At 41.0% G+C, this 25,909-nt stretch overlaps 1 protein-coding gene across 3 annotated transcripts in view; it reads right to left on the reverse strand.

Moving 5' to 3' along the window:
• DENND5B (DENN domain containing 5B) overlaps positions 1–25,909 on the reverse strand; it is a 476,583-nt gene that overhangs the window by 255,458 nt on the left and 195,216 nt on the right. For all 3 annotated transcript variants that reach the window (XM_029600012.1, XM_029600011.1, XM_029600010.1), the window contains 3 exons: positions 23,249–23,436; positions 4,224–4,763; positions 2,286–2,517 (listed from right to left, as the gene is read on the reverse strand). In XM_029600012.1, the coding sequence (XP_029455872.1) occupies positions 2,286–2,517; positions 4,224–4,763; positions 23,249–23,436 (960 nt within the window). The remainder of the gene's footprint in view (positions 1–2,285; positions 2,518–4,223; positions 4,764–23,248; positions 23,437–25,909) is intronic.

The raw sequence follows: 25,909 nt of genomic DNA on the forward strand, positions 1-25,909 counted from the left end.
GTGCCCGGAATACCCAGCGTCTTTAGGGTCTGAGAAACAAGGGCAGGTGATTCGTCCTTGGGGAAAAGCGAAGCATGGTTATGTATGGTTCCATCCCTAAAGGGATTTCTCCTTCTTCCAGGGAGTCACTCATCATCTGAGGTGTCTGGATCTCTATTAGGGAAGTTCTTATTTAGGCGAGGCGTATCTAGAGGCGTCTGAGCTGGACTGGGAGGGTCTACAGCTCCTGGTGGGGGTTGAGCCTGGTGCGCAGCTGGGGCTGGTTGCGCCTGCACGAAGGTTTGCAGCCCTTTGAAAAATTCCACCCAGGAGAATGTCCCTGGATCCATGTAGATCCCATGTGGAGTAGGGGTCCCCAGAGGTGCCCCCCTGAGGGGCGGTCATGCCAGAGATACCTGGGTCCTGGGAGCAATCGTCCGTAGTTCCAGACTCCTCTTCTACCTGTAGGGGTCCAGGTTTTGGTCCCCTCCTGGGCTTCTTCGCAATGCTGGCATAGACAGGACTCCAATTCAGGCTGCGCGGCTCTTATGTGGCAGGCTGTGCAAAGGGAGTGTCCCTTGGCTTTCTTGGGCAGGGTGCCATTGTTTTCCACGAGTTTTGTGCGCGTGGTTGCCCTGAAAAACCAGTTTGTGCGCATGGTTATGCACTCGGGAGCGCTTAGTTGTACACACGGGGTGCGCTCAGCTGTGCGCGCTGTGTGCAAAAGTTGTGTGCACGTTTCAGTTTGTGCGCGCAGCTATGTGTGCGGTAATATTGGGCGCGTGAAAGTTAGGCGCATCAGACACCCGGCCTGCCCCGCGTGTACTGCCGGTCGAGGAGGGAGTATGACGCCGACAACCCAGCTCGCAAGATGGCGCGCCCCCCCCCAAGGGTCTCCACATGTGTGGATCCTTGCACTGGACCGGGGCCTAGCCCAAGTTGGGCTGCTCAACCCGATTGGTGTCCCTTTAAACCTCACCGGAAGAAACGATCGGTATGGCAATCTGAGCTCTGGAGACTGGAGACCTCAGTTAAAAGATTTTTACCTTACCTGGTCTCGGCACTTACTGGCCGCTTGCCAGGCGGTCTCCAGCTGCGGGGGGAGAGGGAAATACCTTCACCGCTGTGCTCAATTCTGCACCCGCTGCCTTTCAGCCACCCTGGGGGCTAAGTCCACGCCGGGAACCGGACCAAGGCTCACCTCTGAGAGATCTCGGAAATCACCTCAGGAATTCTCGACTGGGGGAGGGACCCTTAGGTTTCACCGCAGGAGAGCGGGGCTCGATCTTCTTAAAGGTAAATTTGTTTCTTCTCTGCTGTAAATGTTAACACTATTCTAGTATGTGGTATAGTGTCTGCATCTGCTTAGGAGACGGAGCGAAACTGAGGAAGTGAGTTCAGTGCAGGGGTTTATGTACCCAGGATGACGTCAGCTTTGAAATCTGACTCAGTCTCCCACCTGCTAGCAGAAGAGCACAATACCCATTGGTCCTGAGTCCATCTGCCTACACGCTAGGAAATGGATCGTTCTGTTAATTTTGCAGAGCCATAACAAGATCTGCAGTGAATAGCAAGGCCCTGCTGCAGTGGATATCAAGAGCCTGAATTGGCCCCAAGCCCATCTGCAAGGCATCAGCCTCCATGAGTGAAGTTCAGGCCACCATTCGTAGGGGATTAGGCCCAGACAGCCTGGCTAGTCCCCACCAACAATTCTTAACACAGGTCTGGGCACAAACTAAAGCCTGATAAAGCAATCCCCTCAGGTTCTCCCTGCATTGTCTAGACCCATAGCTCGAGCACCTCACTGTGACGAATGAGCAACAAGTAAAAGGGAGCGAATGGGAGATTGCTTCCCCTTTTTACATCTACACTGGCGTTTGCTGCAGCCAATCCCTTGGGACGCAAAGGAGAATGGGCGCCAAGTAGCCTAACAGAATGAAACCAGGAAGTGGCTGCTCAGCCATGCAACCAGGTTTCATGTGGCCAAATCAGGGGGAGGGCAGCACAGGCCCTTCTTTTTCTACCTGGCTGACCAGTACTGCAGCTGGATACGCAGGAGAAGAGGGGAGGACAGGGTCAAACTGTCCCACCTCCCCGCAGGTCTAGTGAGTTGGAAGGCTCAGGGGAAAAGGGGAAGGGGGGGGGTACTGGTTCTTACAAATAGTTAATTTGTTAAACATAAAATACTGGCTAGCTTAAAGTGCTACTCATTAATGTAAAGCTAAAACATAATGATGTACACTTGAAGTAGGATAAAATGCTTACGTTTAAGATTTGTACAATTAAACCTCCAGCACTGAACATACCTGCCTCTTTCAGAATGGTACATTTCTGGTAGATAGAAGTCCGTAGTGCAGGAGCGCGTACATTATACAGTCTTAACTTCTCAATTCGGGAATCAAATACTCGAAGCAGAGGGTCCTTCTCTTCCCACTGGGACATAATTTTATTATCAATGAACGTAGCAAACATTTGGGTCTCAATGAAACGGGACAGGAATGGGAGGTAAGGCTCGGGTTGATCCGACAGAAATGATGCCTACAAAAAAAAATCAAAGCAGTATAGCATACAGGTTTTAGTGCTTTAACCCACTAGATGTATTGCTCAATGAGAAATATGGATTTATTGTAAATTGAGATAGGTTTCCTTGGAGTAATACAAGAATTATCCCAAAATAATGTAGCCCCTGAGTTTTTGAGACCATGTAACTCTCCTCTCAGATGTGACAGAGATACAGTGGCTTGCAAAAGTATTCGACTCCTAAAAAGTCAGATTTGTGTGAATTACAAATGACATTTACACAGACTGTTCCAAGACAATATGCTTATTACAAACCAATATGCTCTTAAAGTAAATTTTGAAAGTCACAATTCATTACTTCTCTACATTTTTTTGTAAAATAAAATCAAAAACAAAAAACGCTGCTTGCTACCTTTTATGACCTTCTTGTTATGTTGATGGAAGGACAATTTACTGTCTAGCCATATCCCAAGGCTCTTGGCATGTGAAAGGACTGGAAATTTGAAGATGTTCAAAAATTGTTGTACAAGGAATAGAGTCATTATTTGAATGTTGGATTAACATGAATTCAGTTTTTGAAACATTCAGTGCTAATTTATTGTGGTGAAGCCATTGTTTAAAGGCCGACAAACAAATCCCCATTAAACTCACTGTTGTGGGGATGCTTTTCTTTAAGATTTACTTTAAAAGCATACTGGTTTTGCAATAAACACACTGTCTGGAACAATCTGTGTAAGGGTCATAATCCACACAAATCTGCTGACTTTCAGGGAAATGAATACTTTTACAAGCCACTGTATATACAGCCAGATGTACTAAACCCTTTCCCCTACAGACACAAAATGAAGAAAACTCTTTAAATTTGGCCCATTATCTCAGAAGTTCATATTCCAAGGTTAATGATACATAAGTTTTATATTGCACTAAAAAAATGTTATCACAAACTATGAAGAATCCTTTAGCAGTCAAAAACTTCTATTCAGTTCCTATGTTTCATTTGAAAAATACCAGTCATAGCCCCAAAATTAAATTTTATATAATACTGTATAAGTTATACAGTACTATACAGTAAATTCCAGCAATACTGAAAAACTACTGGTTCCCACTTTTAGCAGTATAACTAATTATATTTAAATTAAAATGTTATTGATGTTCTATCAGAGTTTAAATATATAATTTATACAAGTCAAGTCAACCATGCAGAATGCTAATTTAAGATACATCTATAATTCAAAAATTTGGTTTTTACTGGGGAAACAATCTGGTCTAGAAGTCTGAGCATGGAACTTGGGAGTCTGAACTGCTGTATTCACATTCTGGTTCTTTCAGATCGCCTTTGCAACCTTGAGTGAGATGATTTGGATTTAAATTACTTGCTTTTCCAAATGCAGGCTCGAGGCAAGTTACAATCAGGTCTCTGTCCCTTTGTATCTCACTTTTGTCAGCTGTTATTAGCTAATAAAACCATCATTCTTTTTGTTTTTTCAGAGTTTGCCATGCACTGTGTAAGAAATTACACATGGCTATCACTTATTTCTGAGAAATCCCACTAGAAAATATTTTCTAAACTTGGACTGAAAAAAAAGCCAATAAACAGCAATGTATTATTTCATTATGTATAAAAAGGTTATCCATCTGCTATAGAAATTAACAGTCATAAGCAAATAAAACAATTTTGTTCCCACCTTTTGTGCTGACAAAAGAAAATGTAATGTTATTTTTACCTTGTCAAAGTTCTGCATCTGTTCTCTGTTTGTCAGCCATGAATCCATATCATGTGCAGAGTGAATGACGAAGACCTCATAGTCAGAAAACATTTGTGTAAAGCGATTGGAAAATACTTCCCTAATCTTAACATTTAGCTTGTAGTCACTCAATTCTGCTTCTTCACACTGAAGCTTTGAGTGCTTTTCCTTCTCTGTCAAGGGTGTTGTGATGGCCATATGTTCCACCAGCACTCCTGTCCTCTTTGCGAGAGCTTGAAGACGAGCAATAGTCTCATTTCCTCTCAGTAACTCGTACATATTGATGGTGTTGCTAGGGATTGTATTTCCATTTTTCTTGTCATTAATAATGTCATCAAAGACTAGATTTTTCAGCTTGGTGGCACTCTCACTGCAATGCAAGTTACCTTCAGGAGGGATTCCAAACTGTAAGAGAACCTCTGAGATTTCCTGGATAAATTCCAGCTTGTTTGGAAACTGAGGGAATTCCTCTGGCAGTTCAATAAAGTGGTTATCAATATCCACAAAACACAAGTTGGCCTGCAAAGCAAAAAGAAAAAGCATGACCATAAATTTCTATTGTTCAAAGGGGCATCCAATCCTTATTTTGTGACCAACACAGATCAACAGTTTGTGGCTTAAAGATTATTTTTTAAAAATCAGAACATCTATTTTGTTGCAAAAACTAGAGAAAACCTTTATAAATTAACTGCATTCTTCACTAAAAATCTCGTTAATTTAGGGGATATTGAGAGGAAATTGTAATAAAGTGTGCTATGTTAATATTTTGCAATCAGCTAGATTAACAGAATGGGAATTTGCTTTACCATCAATTCCTATTCTATTAACTCCTACAGCAGTCGACCTGTGAGCATTGCTGTTGAGGAAGCATAATTGAAAACTCCTTCTACAAACTGGAAATTGCATCATCCTGTCCTCCTCCTCCTACAGTGGTCCTTCTGGCCCACCCAGAACACTCCTCCAGTATTAGTATTACTGCAACTCTGATGCACCAGTTATAGTTTTATTGTTATATGCACCCCTTGTTCTAATGTAAACCGGCATGATGTGATCTGCTCATGAATGCCGGTATATAAAAAACCTAAATAAATAAAAATAAATATTAATGACCTCAAATGGTCATCTAAACAGTGTTATTTATTGTCCAATATCAGGATAAATACTATATAGATAGGGTCCATTTTCAGTTTAAACTGTTTTCACCCATAAATTCCTGGATTTTTTCAAAGGTGACAATCAGTTTAAACTGATATTTACCCTAATTTTAGGATAATTAAAAAGCTGCTCCATAGCTGCAGATGCAGCTTTTCAAGGCCTCCAGCCTTAAAAGCTGCTGAAAGCCAATGAAGGCCAAAGCACATACTGTATTTCAAGTCCCACTCTCCACCAGTGAAAGAATTCACCCTCCGGTGCCTCCAAAGCCATGTCTTCAAATCCTGCCTCCTCACTCTCCCAAGCAGTCAAAATCTCTGCTGCCTGGTGCCATGAATGCATTTCAAGTAGGTCCAGTCCACCAGAAGCACTTTTCGGAGCGGGCTGCCTAGCCCTTAATAAAAGCAGAAGTGCAGTGTTGCAGAGCAAGGGAGCCTCAGTACGCATTCTGGCGATGGAGAAAGAAGAAGCCTGGAGCCACCCCCAGTAGGGACGAATGCTGTTGCAGTGAGTGCTGTGGGGGGAAATGGAAGGGAGGGGGGGTTAGGAGATTCTCGATGGGATGTGAGAAGAGAGAAAGAGGAGCATGTCAGGCAAGGCATGGGGATAGAGATGGGGATGCTCCTGAGCAGGTGGGTGGGAGAATTTGATGTTTTCTTCCCCCAAAATAAACTCAAGATATTTACCTGGAAAAATAATGAGCCATTTCTTTCCCCTGATTTTCTCCAGTTTTTGTTCTTATCATAACAAACCCTGCTAAACTCCAGGGAAAAATAACGAGCAATAGAAACCGAAAATGAAGGTCCCTATATATATATAGGCTATCAGGTCCTCATTAGGCAAGCAGTGTACTCAGAACATTAATGGGACGACAAGGTTCTATTTGCTGTTACCTGAACTGGAACGGACAGTAAGGAAAATTTCCATTCTATTGCACTATTGCAGAGATAACGGATGGCAAATAACTAAGCAGGCCTTAGAAGTAGTGGCAAAAGGAAGAGGGAGGCACCATGGGACAGGCCTTGACAACAGTTAAGAGAGCAGCTGCTGCAGTGCCAGTCTCAACAGCAAGGAGAACAGCAGCTGAGGGTGTTGGACCTTAATAGCACTTGCAAGAGGAAAAAAGAAACAGAGGTAATTGAAGAGTGGAAGGGCAGTTTGTCACAATTCTGTGGCAACAGCAAATTTCATAAGCAGAGGCAAATTCCGTGGCAGTTGCCATATAATCGTGACAAACTGACGGCCATGCTTATAGTTTTGTAAGTTGCAAAGCTTGGCTCCAAGATAGAGTACATGGAGTCCAACCACATGGTCTACCAGCTGAGATGGCACCTGTAGGCAGCCTGCACCTCTTTCTTTGCCTTCAGGAGTTCTGGTAGTTTTACCATGGCTCAGGATAGCAGAACTGATGAACTTGTAAAGATTATTGAGGCAGCGCTTCCCACAAAACCTCCACTCCTTCAGAGCCTGGAAGCACCACTCTGCAGGACACAGCATAGTCTCTCTCTGTACAAGAACAGTAGACAGAGTGGAAAAGAAAACCACAGGAGGAGGAATAGGCAGTGGGACAGGAAACATTATGAAGCAGTTATCACAATGGTTCCCAACCCTGTCCTGGGGACCCCCCCCCCAGTCAGTCGTGTTTTCAGGATATCCACAATGAATATGACACGAGAGAAAATTTGCATGTTATGGAGGCAGTGCATAACATGCAAAACTTACCATTTAGTCTTACTCTGTTTGCTATCTTTTAACCAGTTACTAATCCACAATAGGACACATTGCCTCCTATTCCCATGAGTTTTTAATTTCCAAGGCGTCTCTCATGAAGGATTTTGTCAAAAGCTTTCTTAAAATCTAAAACTATATCAACTAATTCTTTCAAAAAATCTTATAGATTGGTACGGCAAGACAAATTTACAAAAGTGATATATATATATATATATAATTTAGAAACTACTAAACTATTACAGTGCTGTTTTGCTCACTTCAATACAGAAAATCATGGTCACTAATATCTCATAACAAAGCCATTTTTGAAAGGTTTTGATAGGTCAATGTAATATGGTGCATGCGGTTGTGCACACATTTTTGTATGCACAACTTTACTCCCAATTTAACAAGGGGTTTAGCACACAATAATATGTGCAAAAATGTGTGCTCCTCCATACACATCCCATGTTAAATCAAAGCATTAGCTATTGCTCTCCAAAATAGAGCAGTATATAGGCTTAAACTCATGTTTTCTTAACATTGGAAATTTCACTCCAAGTCAGAGGTAGAGTAAAGTTTCTGGGTTTAGTGTTAATCTATGGAGATGAGTTTGTGGTGTGGGGGTCCTGTATTTGGGATTTAGGCATTATTAAAATTTGTGCATATACATTTTGTTTTGTGCACAGAGAACTTGCATATTATATTTGTTGTGGACTTTTTGGGTTAAAACACTTTCTTTTTTTTAAATACCTGATGCATTTGCATAACATTTTACTTACTGTATCGGGAATTAACTTTTTTTTTAGTGCATGAGTAAAGAAAATATGCACTGAAATTCAGTTTTTACTCACATCTTACTACACAGTTTTTACTCACATCTTACTACATTGGGCTCTCAATAAGATATTTCAATGTATGATGTTTTGCTCAGGACAGAAATATAGTTTCTAGATTAATATACAGTACAGGAGAAAAAAATGAGGAGCAGGTGAATGAAGAGCAAAAATGGGAAAAGCTAATTTAATTCTCTTTTCAGCTGTAAGGCTTATACACTTAAATTCCAAAAGAGTCAACAATTGTTCTTTTTCCTATTGGAACTCCTAATACAGTATGCAAACTTGAAACCAAGAACATTAAAAAAAAAATTGTAAAAGATTTGTAATGGATACAAGTCTAATAAGCATCAAACTAACTTAAAAACTACAGAAACACAGAGGATAACAAAAAGTACTTTATTAAAATCCACCACTTCCTTGTTGCTATTATCTGCCCAAAGCAAAATTCTTTGTTATTGATACAAAGAGAAAATAAAATTCAAATATATAGAAGGGCATGTAGCATTATGAATGACAGTGAAAAACCTGCATCATTTAAATTTTAGTTTGCTCAGTCAAAACAGTTGTGCTGAATAAAGCAAATGGTGAACTTGTTTTACTCAGTTCTAGTCTGAAACAGGGTTGTTCAGGATTAGATATACCTCTGTGTTTCACAAGAATCAGAGAACGAATTTTAACTTTTAGCTCTTTGTTATGCACACAAGGGAAGGTGGGAGCAGAGTAGCAGAGGCTCTATTTTTATTTATTTCACTTTGTAACCTGTATAATCACAAAGGTAGCTTCATGCAGGAAATATAAAAGTAATAAAGAAAATAGCAAAACATATAATTCAAATTTAAAACAATTAGATATATAACTTAAAATCTCACAATTCAAATCAATTAAGTCAATTTCACCAGCCTGCTTGGTCTTTGAGGCATAAATCATTCTCCATCTGCAGCATACTCCTACTAGAAAAACAAAGCAGATTCTATATGTAGTATTAAACTGGAAAGCATTTCCTCCTACTCATAAGCCAATTTTGAGGTTTCCATTTCAGTTTTTGTCTGCGCATTTGTAATTTGTGGTCAACATTATGAATTTGGAATAGGTCTATCTGTGTTCTGTAAATGTGATCAAGTTGAGGTATTTTGCTAGTGTGCCAGGATGTATAGATCTTTTTCACTGTATTTTCCTAATAAGAGATGCATTGCTGTTCTAGGATCCAGTGTAATATTTGCAATGCTGCCTTTAGATGTTGCTGTTGGGAGTCTTGTGAGTTAGTACTGCTGTGATATGTGTTAGGATCCCCGGCCGAGTCCCCTTACCTCTGCTGGGAGGCTCCCAGGCCCGGCTCTCCCCCGTTGCTGGCAGCCGCAGCCGCCAATGCAGCCTGCCCTCGCGGTGTGGCATGCCGCCTTCCCGGTCTCTGCACTCTCTCCCCTAGGCGTGTGCACGTGCCTTCGCGCCTAATTTAAAGGTTCCCACGGCGGGAAAATTCCCCGCGGCCCGTAGAGATGACGTCAGCCAGGGTGGATATATATATTCGGCCCTGACTCCAACACTCTGCCTCAGCAACAGGCCCTGCTCAGATACTGAGTGCTTCATCTGCGTTGTTCCTGATCTTGATCCTGTGTTCCAGCCATGCCTCCTTGATCCTGCGTTCCAGCCTTGACTTCCTGATCCTGCATTCCGGTCCAGCCTCTTGTTCCTGTGCTCCTGCCTCGGTTCCGTTCCTGCTCCTGCCCTTGGACTGACTCCCCAGTTTTGGACGTCTGCCTGGTACTTCATCTACGCTGGACTTCCGCCTGCCCTGCCCTCCAGCTTGTCTCTTCATCCTGCCTGTCTGCTGCCTGTCCTGATCTCTGACCTGTTCCTGGTTTCGTCTGTCTGCCGCCTGCCTCCACCTTGCCTGCCTGACACCGTGTTGCCTTCTCCTTGGACTGCTCGACATGAGAGACCCGCACCTAAGTCCTGCCGGCCCCAGCACCCAAGGGCTCAACCTGCGGGGAATGTGGGCTGGTAAAGGTGAAGCTCCAGTTGGGTCTTCACCACCTGCACTGCCTCCCAACAACCACTGGAGGCCTCCCCTTGGTGGTGGTATCAACCTTGTCTTTGCTCAAGGGACCACATATGCAACTGTATGGCAAGTTTACTACATAAGTGCTGGGGGGTTTTTTCATTAGGATTTTGTATTATTTCACAATGTGCCTGGTAGTGGAGAGAGTTTGTGTTACTGTTAGCCAACAACCCATTCTAGGAAACTTGTTAATCAACTCCAAGTACATATGAGTACACACTGCCATTTCATATTGGTTGACCTCGCCTCCCTTTTTTGGGATCTGGATTTAGCTAAATCACCACTGCGACAGGAAACTGAGCATACATAGTATGCTGAACTACGTGCCTGTTTTGGGTGATTAGGATAACTATAGATAGAATACAATAGATTTGATGAAAATCTGGAGGACAAGAAACATTCCTTTTGTTGCATTATTATTTAAGATCTATGCAGGTGTATGAGGTGCTAATAAGTGCTGGTCATTTAGGACATTACTAACTTGTAATTTTATATTTTGGAATGCTATACAGAATTAAGCTAGCAATACTACATTATTCTAACGTAGTATTGCTAGCTTAATTTTGTAGGGTGAAACCACAGTAGTGAAAATGTAAGCTGGGCCCCTAGAGGACTGTCCCTCCCAATCCCAGGCCCCAATTTATCAAATGTAAAATGAAGAGAAAATAATGGTATCATGTAAGGTTCATTATACAAGTTTACCACATTCATTGCTTACTCTGTAAAGCTGATTAGAGAAATATTTAATCTCCATCTAAGATTTGTATCACCTGAAATGTAGTTGTATCAGAAGTCTTTTGGCCAATTGGAAAAGTCTTTAGCAGGACATGCATCTTTACTGCTTGGACCCTCTATGATGTCTGCAATCTTTTTTGTCTTCTTCCTGGGTTGGACTGCCGTGCTGGTGGTATGTATGTTGTCATCGGAGGGCAGAGCTGAGCTTGTCATTGTTGGTATCTAGTACATGACTGGGCCACTTTTTTGTTGCTATTTAGCTCTGGCCAGTTCATGCTAATCTTATGGCCACAGCTTCTAGATATGAGATAGGCTCATCTGACTCCAGAGGATGACTATATCAGGATGAGGTGTCAAGCTCTAATTGGCCCAGTCATTACTAGACCTTGTATAGTTATGACCTTTTCAGCAACTATACTTTCCAGACTTTATGCTGAATTCTGTTCAACAATGGTTCTTTCCAAATATCAGTGCACCCACTGCATATCCTGTGTAATTTGGTATGACTTCTGATCCAGCTAAACTTAGATTTCCTAATGTGTTCATGGTCATCTCCCATCCCCTTTGTTTTGCTGTTCCGCACAAGTGCCTTTTTCCTCTGTTAGTAGCAGAGACAGGAAATGTTTGTGGCTGCATTCATCTGAAGCTGGCTGCTGCAGCTGCTAGTTAAACAAAATCTCTTCCCAGAACCAGATGTGAAGACAAAAACAATCATTCTTACATCACACTAATGATGGTCTACCTGGACGACAACAGGTGTCAGAACTCTACATAGCTACAATCCTAAGCTTTTCCCTGGTCACACTGGTTAGCCTCCCTTGTAGTGTACAGCGTATATCTAGAAGGCTCCCTGCTTCCATTTGGTCAAATCATCCCACACTTAAAACTATGAAAGAGAGAGACTCACTTTTCACTGGAAATCTGCCTGCAAGATAACAGATTTTTGCCCAGTGTATTACTATACATGTAGGATTATGTTCTTTTTAAGGGCTCTTATATAAAAGCTTCCAGCACTGAGTTCTCAGGGACTCAGTGCATTTTCATTTACCTCACCCCTTCACCCACCTCCAAGCACCTGTAATCTGTTAGGATCCTCACACTGGCCTATTTGCAGCCAGTCATATAGCTTTCCTATCAATTGAAGCTGGGTCCAAACTGTAAGTTCCCTCAGCTGCTACCCAACCCAACAATAAGTATAACACTAAGTTTATAGGGTAGATGAAGCTACAGACATCAGTAGATATTTGTCTTTTATATATTTAACATACAGTGAGCATATATACTGCTAATAGAAAAACAGGTGCAGAAGTAATGTGTTCTTTACAGAAAGAGAATCCAGTGTGAAAAATAAAAAGCAATGGACAGGCAGGATTCTGAGGATGAGGTAATCATCCTGAAATGCCTACCCTAAATATATCAGCAGCAAGTAGGATAGGAACAGGCTCCATGTCATCAGGGATAGGCAGAGCCAGTCCAGGTCTTATCTACACTGAAAGCTATAGGGATAAACAGTGGCCCATCAAAGTGGCCCATCAAAGTCCCTGATGAGATTGTTTCTGGTGTACACAACTATTTAGTACACTTCCAAGTAGATACCATATATGTATACCACTATAATACAATGGCCATACGCATGCAAATTGTCAAGCCAAACCCCTAAGTCTCTGACCAAAGGGGAAAGGTTGATAACTGTTTTGGCGAATTGAGAAGCGCCGGGTGAATTGAGGAGAGCTTGGTTTTCATCTGGTGAAATGATGAGGATTTCGGTCTTATTTGAATTGAGGATGAGGTTTAGGCTAGAGAGAAGATTATTGATCGATTGTAGACAACTGTTCCAGTAGGCCCAGGTTTTTTTAAGTGAATCTGTAATTGGGAGAAGAATCTGGACGTCATCAACGTATAGGTAAAACGTTAATTTTAGATTGGATAGTAAATGGCAAAGTGGAAGCAGATGAATGTTAAAGAGAGTGGGCGAGAGGGATGAACCTTGCGGGACTCCCAGATTGGATTTGATGGCGTGTGATTCCTTATTATTGATCCTGACCTTATATGATCTATTCTTAAGGAATAGATCGGATAAGGTCAGGATAAGGTGGAAATCTTACAAGCTGAAGGCCATCCAGGTAAGCATTTTCTACAATATTTTCTGGTATGTATGTATTGACTAGAACTATGCATAGTCCCATACATTTATAAAAGATTTCTCTGTCAAGTGAAGATTTTGGGCACACAGAGAGAGCCATTGGACCCCCAAGGCCTCATGACCTCCTGGGGTCCCTGCATAGGGGGAGAAACCCAGAGTATTTTATTTGCTATTATGCATTGCACTGACAGACTTTTCCTGCTCTGGATCTGATCTTGCCTTTAAAACACTCTGTATACCTGTGCAATGGTAGAAAATGAAAAGATTTATTGAGGTAAGTAACCACGTGATGACCTCGATGCCCCAGGACCCAATGACCTCAGACCTCCATGGGCAAGGTGGGGGCTGTGGCTGGCAGGGTCAATTGTACTATATATTGATTTATTGCTATTTTCTTTGACTTCACTTGATATATGCTTGTTCTTTCTAAATTGATTGTAAAGCCTGTTGCTAAATTATTGTTCAATGTAAACCGAGGTGATGTTTGCAACGTGCCGCGGTATATAAAAAACTTATAAATAAAATAAATAAACCTCTTAAGCATCTCCCTCCACACTGCTGTCTGGGTCTCAATCTGTTCACAAATGCCCCTGCATCATCTGCCGCACACCCTGCACCTTTTCTTTTACCACATCCCTCAGGCCCTGCAGGTCATGCCTGAGGCCACTGATCTCCACCATCACTTGAGCATTCAGATCTATTATACACCTTTGTGCTGGAGTGGCCTACATCTCCTCTTCCCTCTGAAAGATGATGTCTTCCCCAGCAGAGCTGCGCTCCTTCAGTCCAACTGCATGTTGCCAGAGCTTTGGCATGCATGACAGATTTGGGGTAAGCTGGTTCTTCTCCTCCTCCTCTTTCAGGTGTCCATGCTGTGTCACTTGTTGCTTCTCTACTGGTTCTTCTTCCCTTCTCCTTTTCCTCTTGTTGGGAATGCTATATCACTAGGTGCTCATCTACTGCTCCCTTCTCCACAGTGACATCTTCCAGGCTAGCATGCACCATGACCCCTAGAGGTGTCTGGAAGGTGCTGATGGCCAAAAATGTCAGGGCAGTAGTGACTATGATGTGTAATGGCAAGGAATGACCCCTGAGGGTGGAAGGGTACAAGTCCTGCCCTAACTCCTGGTATAGATATAGAATGGTTTCCTTGTTAAATCTGAACCTGCACATGACTTGCTCCTCTGAAAGATCCAAAAACTGTGCCCTAGTCCTGTATATACTCTGTAAGGGGAACCTCTTCCTCCTCCTCCTCTGTTCTCTCTCCTCAGCCACTAAGACAAGAGTACCCATAAGCCCATTAGAGTAATTTTGATTACCGATTCTCCAACACTTATTCGCACTCCCCAGTACAGCCCTATATGCCCCAGATACAACTCACTCCCACTCTCCTATATGGACCAATCTGTCTTTGGGACACTCACTGTTAACTTGCTGCCATGTCCACTCACCCAGAGAAGCCAGCCCACCAAACACCAAGTGGCAAAACAACACAGACGTTTGAAGCTGCGTGCATATAAATGAGCAGTAGTAAATATACTCACACAGTTTTGATGATGTTCACACATATGTCACTTTTAAAATAGCTCACTAAGTAGATATATGTAACCATATCACGAATCACCTCAATACACCCTCTTTTACTTGCAAAAGATGCATACATACACGTATGTGATCAGTTAATAAAATATGGATTGCATGCAGATGCTTCACATACGTGCATATATGCGCATATTTTCACATGTAGCATTTTAAAAGTTTACCCGCAAGGCTTTTCTCCCATTCTGCATCTATGGGAAAAGACCTTGATGAATTGAGCCCTAAGTAAAAATAAATAAAACTGGGATAGCATATATTTTAAGCCTCTATTCTTAAACATTCCCGGACTAGGTCAATGGATGAACATTTGGAGGAGATATTTGACACTGTCCCATGGGATTTACTCTTGTGCATGACTATCTGCACATCTGAATTTTGTAGACTCAAATCCTTTGAGACATGCAGATTATCATTTTACAAACTCTGGCTAAGTTCCTTATATTTATATCTTTTAGTTACACACAATGTTCTTCTTTAGTCCCATTTGCCTGCTTCTGAGTTAGCCAAACAGAAATGCCTCTTGTAGTGTTCAAGTCCTGACAAGGTCAGTTCTGTATAACAGATATGGATAAATTGTTTTTATTAATAAACTTTCCTTATCTATCTATTATACTGTCAGTTTTAGTATGTTTCAAAAATTGTTTGGGGTATCTATCCATCAGAGAAGCTGTCCAAACCATGGTACTGAACAGCAGTGACATACCCCAGGATAGATATACACCTGCACATGTACTACTACCCGTGCAATCATTCATTAATATAGAACTACAAGACATCAGGTCACAGATCATAAAGAAAATCTTCCACCACATCTTTATCACCTAGAAATGCGTTTTAAATAAACCCTAAGATTTATTGGTCATTCTTGTTTAATTTTATCTCCACATAGCTATTACAAAATCTTTAAATGAGATTTGAAATGAGAATGCCCTTGGATGTCATCCTTGATTTACTCTTCAAAAGCATCTGATAATGAAACCTAATACAGAGGGATCAGTAGTCTTCAGACTTTAAAATGGGCAATCATTAAATGTGCATCTGACACACAACTGGTTCATAATATGAACCGAAAGCTTTAGAAGCTGGCACTTAACCAGAAAAATAAAAGACATGCTCAAGTGGATACATCATCATTTATGTATGACAGGGATTTCCTTTCATCATTTTAAATTTGAAAGTATTTTAAATTTTAGTGTTTCTTCCTCTTGACTTGAACATTTCCTTAGCTGTTGTATAAAAATATATTTACTGTCAACTGCTGTAGAAAAATATATATTTAAACAAGACACAAGAGAAATGATGAATGCTATACTGTAATGGAAAAAAGCTGTCTAGTAGATATTCTTTATTGACAAGTTCCAATACAATCAAGATAAGCAAAATAAGGAAAATATAACACTATGCTATTCTAAGGGAAAAAACACCCATGCTAGATATCAATAGAGCAACTAAGTTTCAAATGGAGAGAAAAAGAACAGAACACTATCATCCCTCCTACCACCCATTAACAACCTTATGAAGAACATCCTGTTGCCTGTCATTGCTGTTTATGCAGTATCATGCTCTACAGCAGCCGAAAAAGCACTCAATTTACTTCTTAAGAAACTAATCAATTGACAAGTTTCTCAAAAAATACATTTCCCTTGAATCTCACAATGCATTTACAAAGATATTTTTACAGAAAATTGTTGATCCAACATTTTGGACTTACTGACTCAAATCCAAAAGTCTTCTGGTATTCTGAATACTCCATGATACATCCAGAAACATGCTCATCTGACTCCAAAAAGAAACATTTTGATATTTGAAAAAAGAAAACAGAACCAGGTTCTCACCCAAATCCAAGACAAAAGCAGCTATCAATGTTGGTCCGTCACTTCCTGTTGAGTACGCTCAAACAAAGCTGTTACATCTAATCTAAGCTTTGAATTTAATACACGACTTTCTACATATGAAGCACTCAAAGTGTGTCACAACACAATAAATACAAATCATAATGCATCATAATATGTAAAATATAATAACAAAAAAACAAAAACAAGAAGAATCTCATAATACAAAAACATTCACATCTACCTCACAAGTAACCAAAAACCCATACACCAAGTTAAACCTTGTCTCTCCCAGTCAGTCCCATGTGGTTCACTTCTTCAAGTGGTGACTCACCAACAGTGACCTGCTCCCATCAGTGGATCTCAACATTGGACAAGGATGTAGGTAACAAGAATTGATAGGGCCATTGGAGACGGCTCAATCAGGGACCTGGCAGCCAGGGCAGACATCAAGACACAGGGGGCTCAGATTCTGTAAGTGACCAATGTATCTGTTCAGACAAGAATTTTGACTAGAATTTAAATTCAGATAAGTAGAAAACTTCTGAAGCTGAAGGCAAAGTCTCGGGGGGAAAACGTCAACAGCTCTACTAATCATCGCTTATTATTTAATATCTATACAAGGCTGACATGCAAATTATCATCAGGGTTGGGCCTCCAATCTTTTTTATGCGAACGATGGGCAATTTTTTTTCCTATCCAATCAGACAAACACAACTTGGAGCTAACTTCAATCTATCTTTCCACAATACAGACAGGCCCATACAGTAAAGGGCGCACGATTCAGTATTTAAATTAGAGCCTGCGCTAATAAGGAGGTGCTAGGGACACTAGCGCTTCCCTAGCACCTCCTTATTGGCGGAAGCGGCGGCTGTCAGCGGGTCTGACAGCCGACGCTTAATTTTACCGGCGTCGGTTGTCAAACCCGCTGACAGCCACGGGTTTGGAACACGGACACCGGCAAAATTGAGCGTCCGTTTTCCAACCCACAGGCCTGCCGGCAGATTTTTTTTTTTTTTTTTTTTTTTAAGAAGATTTTTATTTTTTTAATTTTTGAGGTCTCCGACTTAATATCACTATGATATTAAGTCAGAGGGTGTACAGAAAAGCAGCTTTTTCTGCTTTTCTGTACATTTGCCCGGTGCCGTCTGAAATTAATTCCTACCTTTGGCAGGAGTTAATTTCTGAGAGTAAAATGTGCGGCTTTGGCCGCACATTTTGCTTTCTGTATTGCGGATGAATACCTAATAGGCTCATCAACAATGATTTGCATGTCATCAGCGGCACGCTATTAGTTTCGGGGGGGGGGGGGGGGAGGGGATTGGCCGCGCGTTTTCCACGCACTATTACCCCTTACTGTATAAGGGGTAATAATAGCGCATCAAAAACGCTCGTCCAAACGGGGGCTAATGGTTTACTCAGCTGAGCCCACCATTCTGTATTGGCCTGAGAGTTGGCTAACCAGGAACAGGTTCTCACCTAATCTGGCAAAACATAAAATCAGTAGACTCAGCTGCCATTCCCTGCCACCATTCACATCTAGTGTATCTGCCAGGAGCTCAATTCCTATTATTAAGAAAACACACAATTTGGGGGTAATAATGACTCTGAGTTTACCTTTAAGCTCCAGATCAGAGCAGTAGGCAAAAAAAACCAAAAACGTTTTGGAAACTAGAGATATTACCCTAGTTACAATCTTATTTGTCTGCTGGTTATATCTGCACTAGATTACTGTAATTCCATATACTTTGGCCAATGTTCTAAGTGCTGCAGGCTGTTCAAAACTCTGCAGCGCAAGGCTTAATTGACATTACTCGTTATGAGCACATCTCACCAGTTTTGTACTGTCCATAAAATGGAGGGTGAAATGTAAAATCTTAAATTATGGACCATCAGGTCCATAATGCTCTAAGTAGTGATGCTCCTTCTTGCATTTCCTCCCTTCTAAAAATATATCACCTTGCTAGAAACCTGCAATCTTCTGGACAATGTCTTTTGGATACACCTAGCCATAAAATGATCAAACTTGTGGAAACCAGAGAGAGAGAGAACGAGACTCTCTCTCTTTGTTTTTCCTGTTTTAACTATTTCTTTGTTTTTCTTTGTTTTTTTTTGTTTTTCCTGTTTTAACTATTGTCTTTGGTTCAGTCCCCCAGTTCGATGTAAACCGATCTGATATGGTCTTTTAACCATGAAGGTCGGTATAGAAAAGTGTTAAACTCTTTGCGGTGGCAGGCCCAAGCCTATAGAACCAGATTCCTGAAGTACTGCAAAAGGAGACTTGCTGTAAAACTTTCTGAAAGCAGCTAAAGGCTCTCTTATTCAAGCAGGCCTTTAATATACCAAACTAATATACAGGAGTATGTGATCTGTAATAGTCTGAGGCCATTTGATTTAATTACATTTATGATCACTGTTTGATGGAGGTAATTAATTATTAGATGTTTTAAGATATACATTACTTTCTTTGTTAGGTTATGTGTTGTGTGATTTTAATTATGAATGCATGCTTTCGTAAACCGCTTAAGACTTGGGATAATTGCAGGCTAAACATTTTTAAAAATAAATAAAATAAATATTTCCTGAGCATTTTGTAAGGTGAAAACCAAATCAATCGAGGAAAATTCATAAACAGAAAAATGTTTTTATATACAAAAATTTCTGAAGTGTCAACTTTTAACTTCAAAGAGGTATTTTCTTCAAACATGGAGTTAACAGTTGTAACTCTAAAATGTGCTCTTGACAGCAAGTACTGGTAATGAATCTTGAATTCTACATTCCCTGTAAAATGGCATAACTATGAGAGACAACCTGTAAGGGCATTTTCCATACGCACCATCATATTCCATGGTTCTCCTAAGGAGATGTTCTCTGGTAGTTTAGGAGATTTACTTATTGAACCTGAGTTGAAGTTAAGGGCACTCACCACCTTCAGGGTATGCCCTAAGGAAATCCTTCTTCACTGGGTCTGCAGAGGTCAGTTTCAAGGGGCCATGACTGGAGACCAAGACTGAAAGGTTTATGGCATCCAGAGGAATGCTTAGCTGGTTTTGTGTTCCAGATGGCCCAGAATTCCTGCATCATAACAACCTCAGTGCAATGCTGGTGAGGATAATCTATCAGGTTACAGCCACATGAATCCCTCTGGCAAGGGTGGACCAATTATTTTTATAGATTTTATGTATGTTTTTGTTACCCACCTAGAATTGGTGATAGGCAGGATATAAATGTTTTAAATAAATAATGTTTCATTGCCTTGCAGGAACGCTGGATCTCCAACACCCTATGTCCCTCTACCAGCAACACTATCACCTCCACAGGGAACAAGGGAGATCAATAGACTCCAAACCTGGAGAAGACATAGAATGTTAAGTCTTCATTTTACCCTTCTATTTCACCATAGTTGCAAGAAAAAGTTATGAAAAAAAAAGGGGAGAAACGTAAGAGCTCTTTATATGTGTATTTCGTATGTCAATAATATCACAGTCTTCTCATGACACTGAAATATTAATGAATGCCACTACACTGGACATATCTTTTCTGAACAGAGTGTATGTCAAAAAACACTAACCTAACCTACCAAACAGGATAGGCATGTGTAGTTTAATTACGTATACATCCAGTTATGTTCCTCTGCAGCCAGGAATGTGCCATTGATACAGTAGATAGTGATTTATGTGTATGTCTTATTCATTATATTTCCTATGGGGGAAAAAAATATTGGCACACCACCAGAAACACAATGAGAATTTTACAAAGGATGAAGCGATGGCACAATTTAAGTTAGGGCCTTGGTTTAAGCAGCTTATAAATAAATAAGAACTAGTACTCTGATCTGACTGCTCAGCTCCAGCTATACGCTTTAACATGTAAAGGCTCATATATATCAAACAGCAGCAAGAAAGATTCCAATATAAAATGCACACACATACACACAAATATAATTTTCTATATTTAATTATAAAATTCTCTTTCCTACAAAATGATAGATGGGAAACCTTCTACAAATCTGTAATTCCATTCAGTATTTCTATTTACAGTTGAAACAAGAAAACAAAACTGCAGCTAACTGTGATATCACTGGAACAAGGATGTGGTATTTCAACCCATCTTATTGACTGAGCTTGCCACCTGATCTGACATTATTGCATACGAATTTGATCAATGTACGACACACAATGATTAGTTGGATTATTTCTGTCCTGGTCCTGTGATTCTTCCCTTCACCAAACTCATGAGCTGTTCCTTTAGTTACTTTCTTGCAACCCTGTAGAAGTCTCCAATAATCCAATTACCTCTGTGATATATCATTCTGATATCACAATGACGCATAAAGAAGAATTCTGGGGCCATGGCAGTTGTTTTAGGACTGTACAAAACCCAAAATCCAAGTTAGCCAGATAACTTATCTGACTAACTCTGCTCCTCCCAGTTATGCCACTGGAACACCGCTAGCTTATCTGGCCAAATTTTAGCCAGATAAGGGCCCAAATATTTATTTAGACAGCTGAGTTATGTGGGTAATGCTTCTAAATATGGACCTCCATGTGTCCAATATATGTGCACATATCTTTCTGTGTAATTAACAATTGGACAGACTGTTGATGTTAAGGGAGTTTTTAGCATACAGAAGCTCATATCTGGAAAGACAACAAGGACTTTCTCAAGAATCTATAAAAATAATGGTTGCATTACTTCAATTCAAAACAAAAAAGTAACATTTCACAGTTAAAAGTTTGTAACATATGCTGTAACTTGATAAATTGTTGATTTTTGTACGTGATATATTTTTGTGTATATTTTAAATATTGTTTAAAAGCACTATGAATTGTTTTCAATAAGAAATTGATTTGTTTTTTGCATAATCAGAGGTGTGAATGTTTATGCAAAATTATGCAAATTTGCCACGTACCTGCCCCAAAATTTTGAAAAATCTGCCATAGAATTGCTAACTCTTGCCATAAAATCTTGAAAAATCTGTTGCAGGAAACCAGGGGCCTGGATTATGATATTCTCCATTTTATTCCCCATTCTTTTCCAAATAAATCTTAGCATTCTGTTTGGGTTTTTTTGGTGCCACCACACAATAAGCTGAGGATTTCAAACTTACTATCTATAATGATGCAAAGATCTTTTTTCTGTATGGTTAATCCCAATGCAGAATTCATCATTGTGTTTCTAAAATTAGGATATTTTTCCTTATGTGCATCATTTTGCACTTATCCACATGAAATTTCATCCACCATTTTAGATGCTCAATTCTGTCTCACAAAGCCCTTCTGTAGTTCCTCACAATCTGCCTGTGTTTTAACTACCCTGAATATTTTTGTGTCATCTGCAAATTTGAACATGTCACATTTCTCCTCCTTCTAGATCATTGCACCGAAGTTTTAAAACCTGGAGCTAGAAATCCCAGGAGATATGTACGTGGCAGTGCTGAGCGCAAGCTGAGAGCATTTTCAAAACATCCCAGCCATGCACGTATCTCCTGGTATGCGCAGAAGAGCTAGGGTTTGGAAAGGGGCAGGCTGGGGCAGGGTATGGGCAGGGCGGGGGCTGTCCCAGTGAAGCCCGCGCTGGCAGCTGGCCAGCGTGTGGAACTTACTCCTGCTCTGTCAAGCAGATAAAGTCTTAAACAAAAAAATAGGATAGTTAGGGTGGGTTTAGGGTGAAGAGAGGAAAAGGAGGAAGGTTAGGTAGGGGGATAGGAAAGTTTCTTTCCAGTCCCCTCCTTTATTGAAGCGGACTGGGAGGGAACTGGGCAAAGGCCTGATCGAGTCACCGTGCGTGTTAAAAAAAATTCTCCCCCATGTGCACGAGTAGGTACCCACACGCACAGATACAAAATTGGGTGCGCATGTGCACACGGGGATCAGATTTTATAACATGCGCAATGACACGCGCATGTTATAAAACCACACGCACAGCTTTAAAACGTACCCCTTTGTGTTCTCTTTCTTGTACGATTTCACCCAATAAAAACAATTTATACATTAACGGGCGGATTTTAAATGCCCTGCTAGCGTAAATCCGCCCGGATTTACGCGAGCAGGGCCGGCGCGCCTATTTTGCATAGGCCGCCGGCACGCGCAGAGCCCCGGGACGCGCGTAAGTCCCGGGGTTTTTTGAAGGGGGCGTGTTGGGGGCAGGGCCGAATGACGCGGCGTTTCGGGGGCGGGACCGGGGGCATGGTGCCGGCCCGGGGGCATGGTCGAGGCCTCCGGACCAGCCCCCGGGTCGGATGACGGCGCGCTAGCAGTCCGCTGGCGCGCATAGATTTACATCTGCTTCTAGCAGGCGTAAATCTAGGGACAAAGGTAAGGGGGGGGTTTTAGATAGGGCCTGGGGGGTGGGGTGGGTTAGGTAGGGGAAGGGAGGGGAAGGTGAGGGGAGGGAGAAAGAAAGTTCCCGCCGAGGCCGCTCCGATTTCGGAGCGGCCTCGGAGGGAACAGAGGCAGGCTGCGCGGCTTGGCACGCGCAGGCTGCCCAAAATCGGCAGCCTTGCGCGCGCCGATCCAGGATTTTATAAGATACGCGCGGTTATGCGCGTATCTTATAAAATCCAGCGTACTTTTGTTTGCGCCTGCTGCGCGAACAAAAGTACGCGATCACGCTCTTTTTTAAAATCTACCCCAAAACGTACCCCTTAATTAATAAGTTGAACGGCCCTGGTCCCAGGACAGATCCTTGAAGCAATCACTATTCTCCACTATAAATGACCATTTACTCTCTATTTTCTTCTTTTAACTAGTTGCTAGTCCATATTGAGACAACGCCTCTTATCCAATGGCTTTAGTTTTCTGAGGAGTCTCATGAAGGACTTTATCAAACATCTTCTGAAAATCCAAACATATGTTAATTGGCTCTCTTTTATCCACATACTTGTTTACACCGTCAAAGAATTCCAATAGATTAATAATGCATGAAATATTTACCTCCTGAGGAAGTTCCAGCTTGGATCGGTCAGTTCCTTCTTTGGATTGAAGACCCATCAAGTAAGGGACAGGAGCATCAAGAAAATGTAGGAGAGATGCAGGAAGTATAGGAACGTACACATGCTGCCACTGAAAAGGGAACAAGAGTGTAGTGATCCCTTCCGCTACGGTCATCAAGCGCTGATAATCTGGATAAACAAAGGAAACTCAGTGAACACATCTATGGCATCTCAATTTTAAAATTACACACCAAAATGAGCCAATATACTGCCACTTAAAATATGCAGCATCAAACCAATGGCATGCAAATGAAGTGATATATATCAAGATCACTGCCAGTCCAGATTATCACATGGTCAATGTTTTTAGGAGACTCTCTCAAAGACTGATCATCAAGGAAGAGGTCAAAAGTGCAAACTTGAATTAATGTGCGATATTGGATCTCCTGTTGACAAGACTGCTGATTTTCTCGTTATAGGTAGTTATAGTAGAGAGCCAAATTTTATTTGGGCTAAAAAATTGAAAATGTCTCTTTTTTTAAACAAATATTTAGTTCATGTTTTTTCATTTATATTTTCAGCTAATTAGGATTAAATGCATTTCTAGATCTCATCACATAATGATTTCATAGGATAAGCACTTAATCAAGAGTTCAAATCTAAATTATCTTCATATTTCATAAGTATAACCAAGGCCCTTTGTTTTGGCATCAAAGTCATAAGCCTCTTGTTTCACTGTTTAAATATTTTGTTCGTTTGCACCACATTTTATTTAGCTCTCTGCTGCACTTAATACTTAAACAATTTGCAGAAGTTAAAACTTAAAATTTACACGGAACAGTATGTATATATCAGGGCAACACATTTTGTGCATCTGTCTACATAGCCCACATAACATTCACATCATGTAATTGTACATATATTAAAAATTCGTCATCAAATTTTACTGCATAGGCAGTAAAAATATTTATATAGCAAATATTTGTAATATTGTTCTTGTACTAGGAGATACTAGAGGTTTCGCTGTATACAACAAAATATGAACTCTGACTTCACATGATGGGCACTGACATGTATCTCAAAAGAAATACAAAGATGAGGAGCTTTGCACACAATAATAATATGTGCATGAGTTATCTTATGCCTGTTTAACTTTCTGAAGGAATACAGCTTCTCTCCATAAACACTGACCTAAGAAGTATATCAGGGACAAGTCCCATTTTGGCAAAGGTGCCCAAATCTGCCTGGAGAGAACAGCAGCCAATCAAAAAGGACGAACTTATTAGAAGGGTCAGCTCACAGGTGAGCTCTGCCACAGCCAGGGCAGCTCGCTGATCAAGAAGTTACACGACTGAAATCGTGTGCCCTGGTCAGGAGTTGTCACATGGCAGGAGTGGTCACACACCAGAAGGGAGGTCCAGCTGTCTGAAATGAAGGAGAAACCCCTTTTTCATGCTTCTGTTTGACTATGCATGAGCTCGTACATATGCATGTCCTGACTAATAAATGCAGCAGGGGAGAGGGTTCAGGGGAGTGGCTGGCAGAAGCAGTCCATTCACACTAGCAGAAGACAATGCCTGAGACATCACCCCCTGCCCTTCCCTGTTACCTGTTTTGCTACCAAGTGCAAACAATTACTATGCTGCTTCTCCCACTCCCGCCATGATATGGAACCATTCATGGGCTTTTCTTTTTAGTAATCTACTTTCAAAATACACCTCATAAGCACATTCTTTGAAGTTTGAAACCACTAAATATTTCAACCCAGTACAAAGCCTCAGGGATAGTAGGTATGTCCTATAGACAAGGGAATTATACTAAAAAAACATTTCAAATCTGCCAACAAAATTCAGCTGTTAAAAATGTATATTCTAATAAAAATAAAGAATAAGTGACAAAAAAAAAAGTGAATTCTATAAGTGAGACACATTCCAGTCAGAGAATATAAATTGGGTCCCAGGATATTTTATCCCCAGGACAAGGGTATTAGGCACCCTAGTTGAATATCTTACAGCCTTGTGCCCCCCCCCCCCCCCCCCCCCCCCCCCCCCCCCCCCCGTCATACACAATTAAAAATTATGCATTTATAATAAGATTTTACATGAAAAGGGCATTCAAAGTACAGCCTTCTGAGGTAAAAATATCACTTACAACATGTGTATCAACATGCAGTGATGTGGTGCCAACCAGAAAACCCTGCAAAAAGAAGCAAAAAAGACACTTGGGACCTGTATAGTGTTAGGCCTATTGTAACACTTGTTGAGTGTGGGCTTGGCACTCAGATATCATGAGTAAACTGAATTACAATTATAATATAGTAAAGGACCCATACTACAACAGCACTAACTGCTAGCACTCAAACAATAACAACCCTATCTATGAAAAGGTACCTAAAACACCAACATACCTTCCGTTAGGAACATAGAACAAACTAGGCTGCTATAGATCCCTATACAGAAACTACACACAAGCAGAATCCCCCACTTTAGTTACACATGCAGAACATAATCAGATCCTTATCAAACACAGAATAAATAAATAAAACAGAAACATGTCGACAAAAACTGAACTGAAAACTGCAACAAGCCAGACTCTGTATGCAGTGCAACCACAGAAAAACAAATATCACTATTCCTCATAAAACATCAAACAATATAATAAA

This window comes from Rhinatrema bivittatum, chromosome 4 (genome assembly GCF_901001135.1).
Source record: "Rhinatrema bivittatum chromosome 4, aRhiBiv1.1, whole genome shotgun sequence".
In the NCBI taxonomy this organism is placed as follows: Eukaryota; Metazoa; Chordata; class Amphibia; order Gymnophiona; family Rhinatrematidae; genus Rhinatrema; species Rhinatrema bivittatum.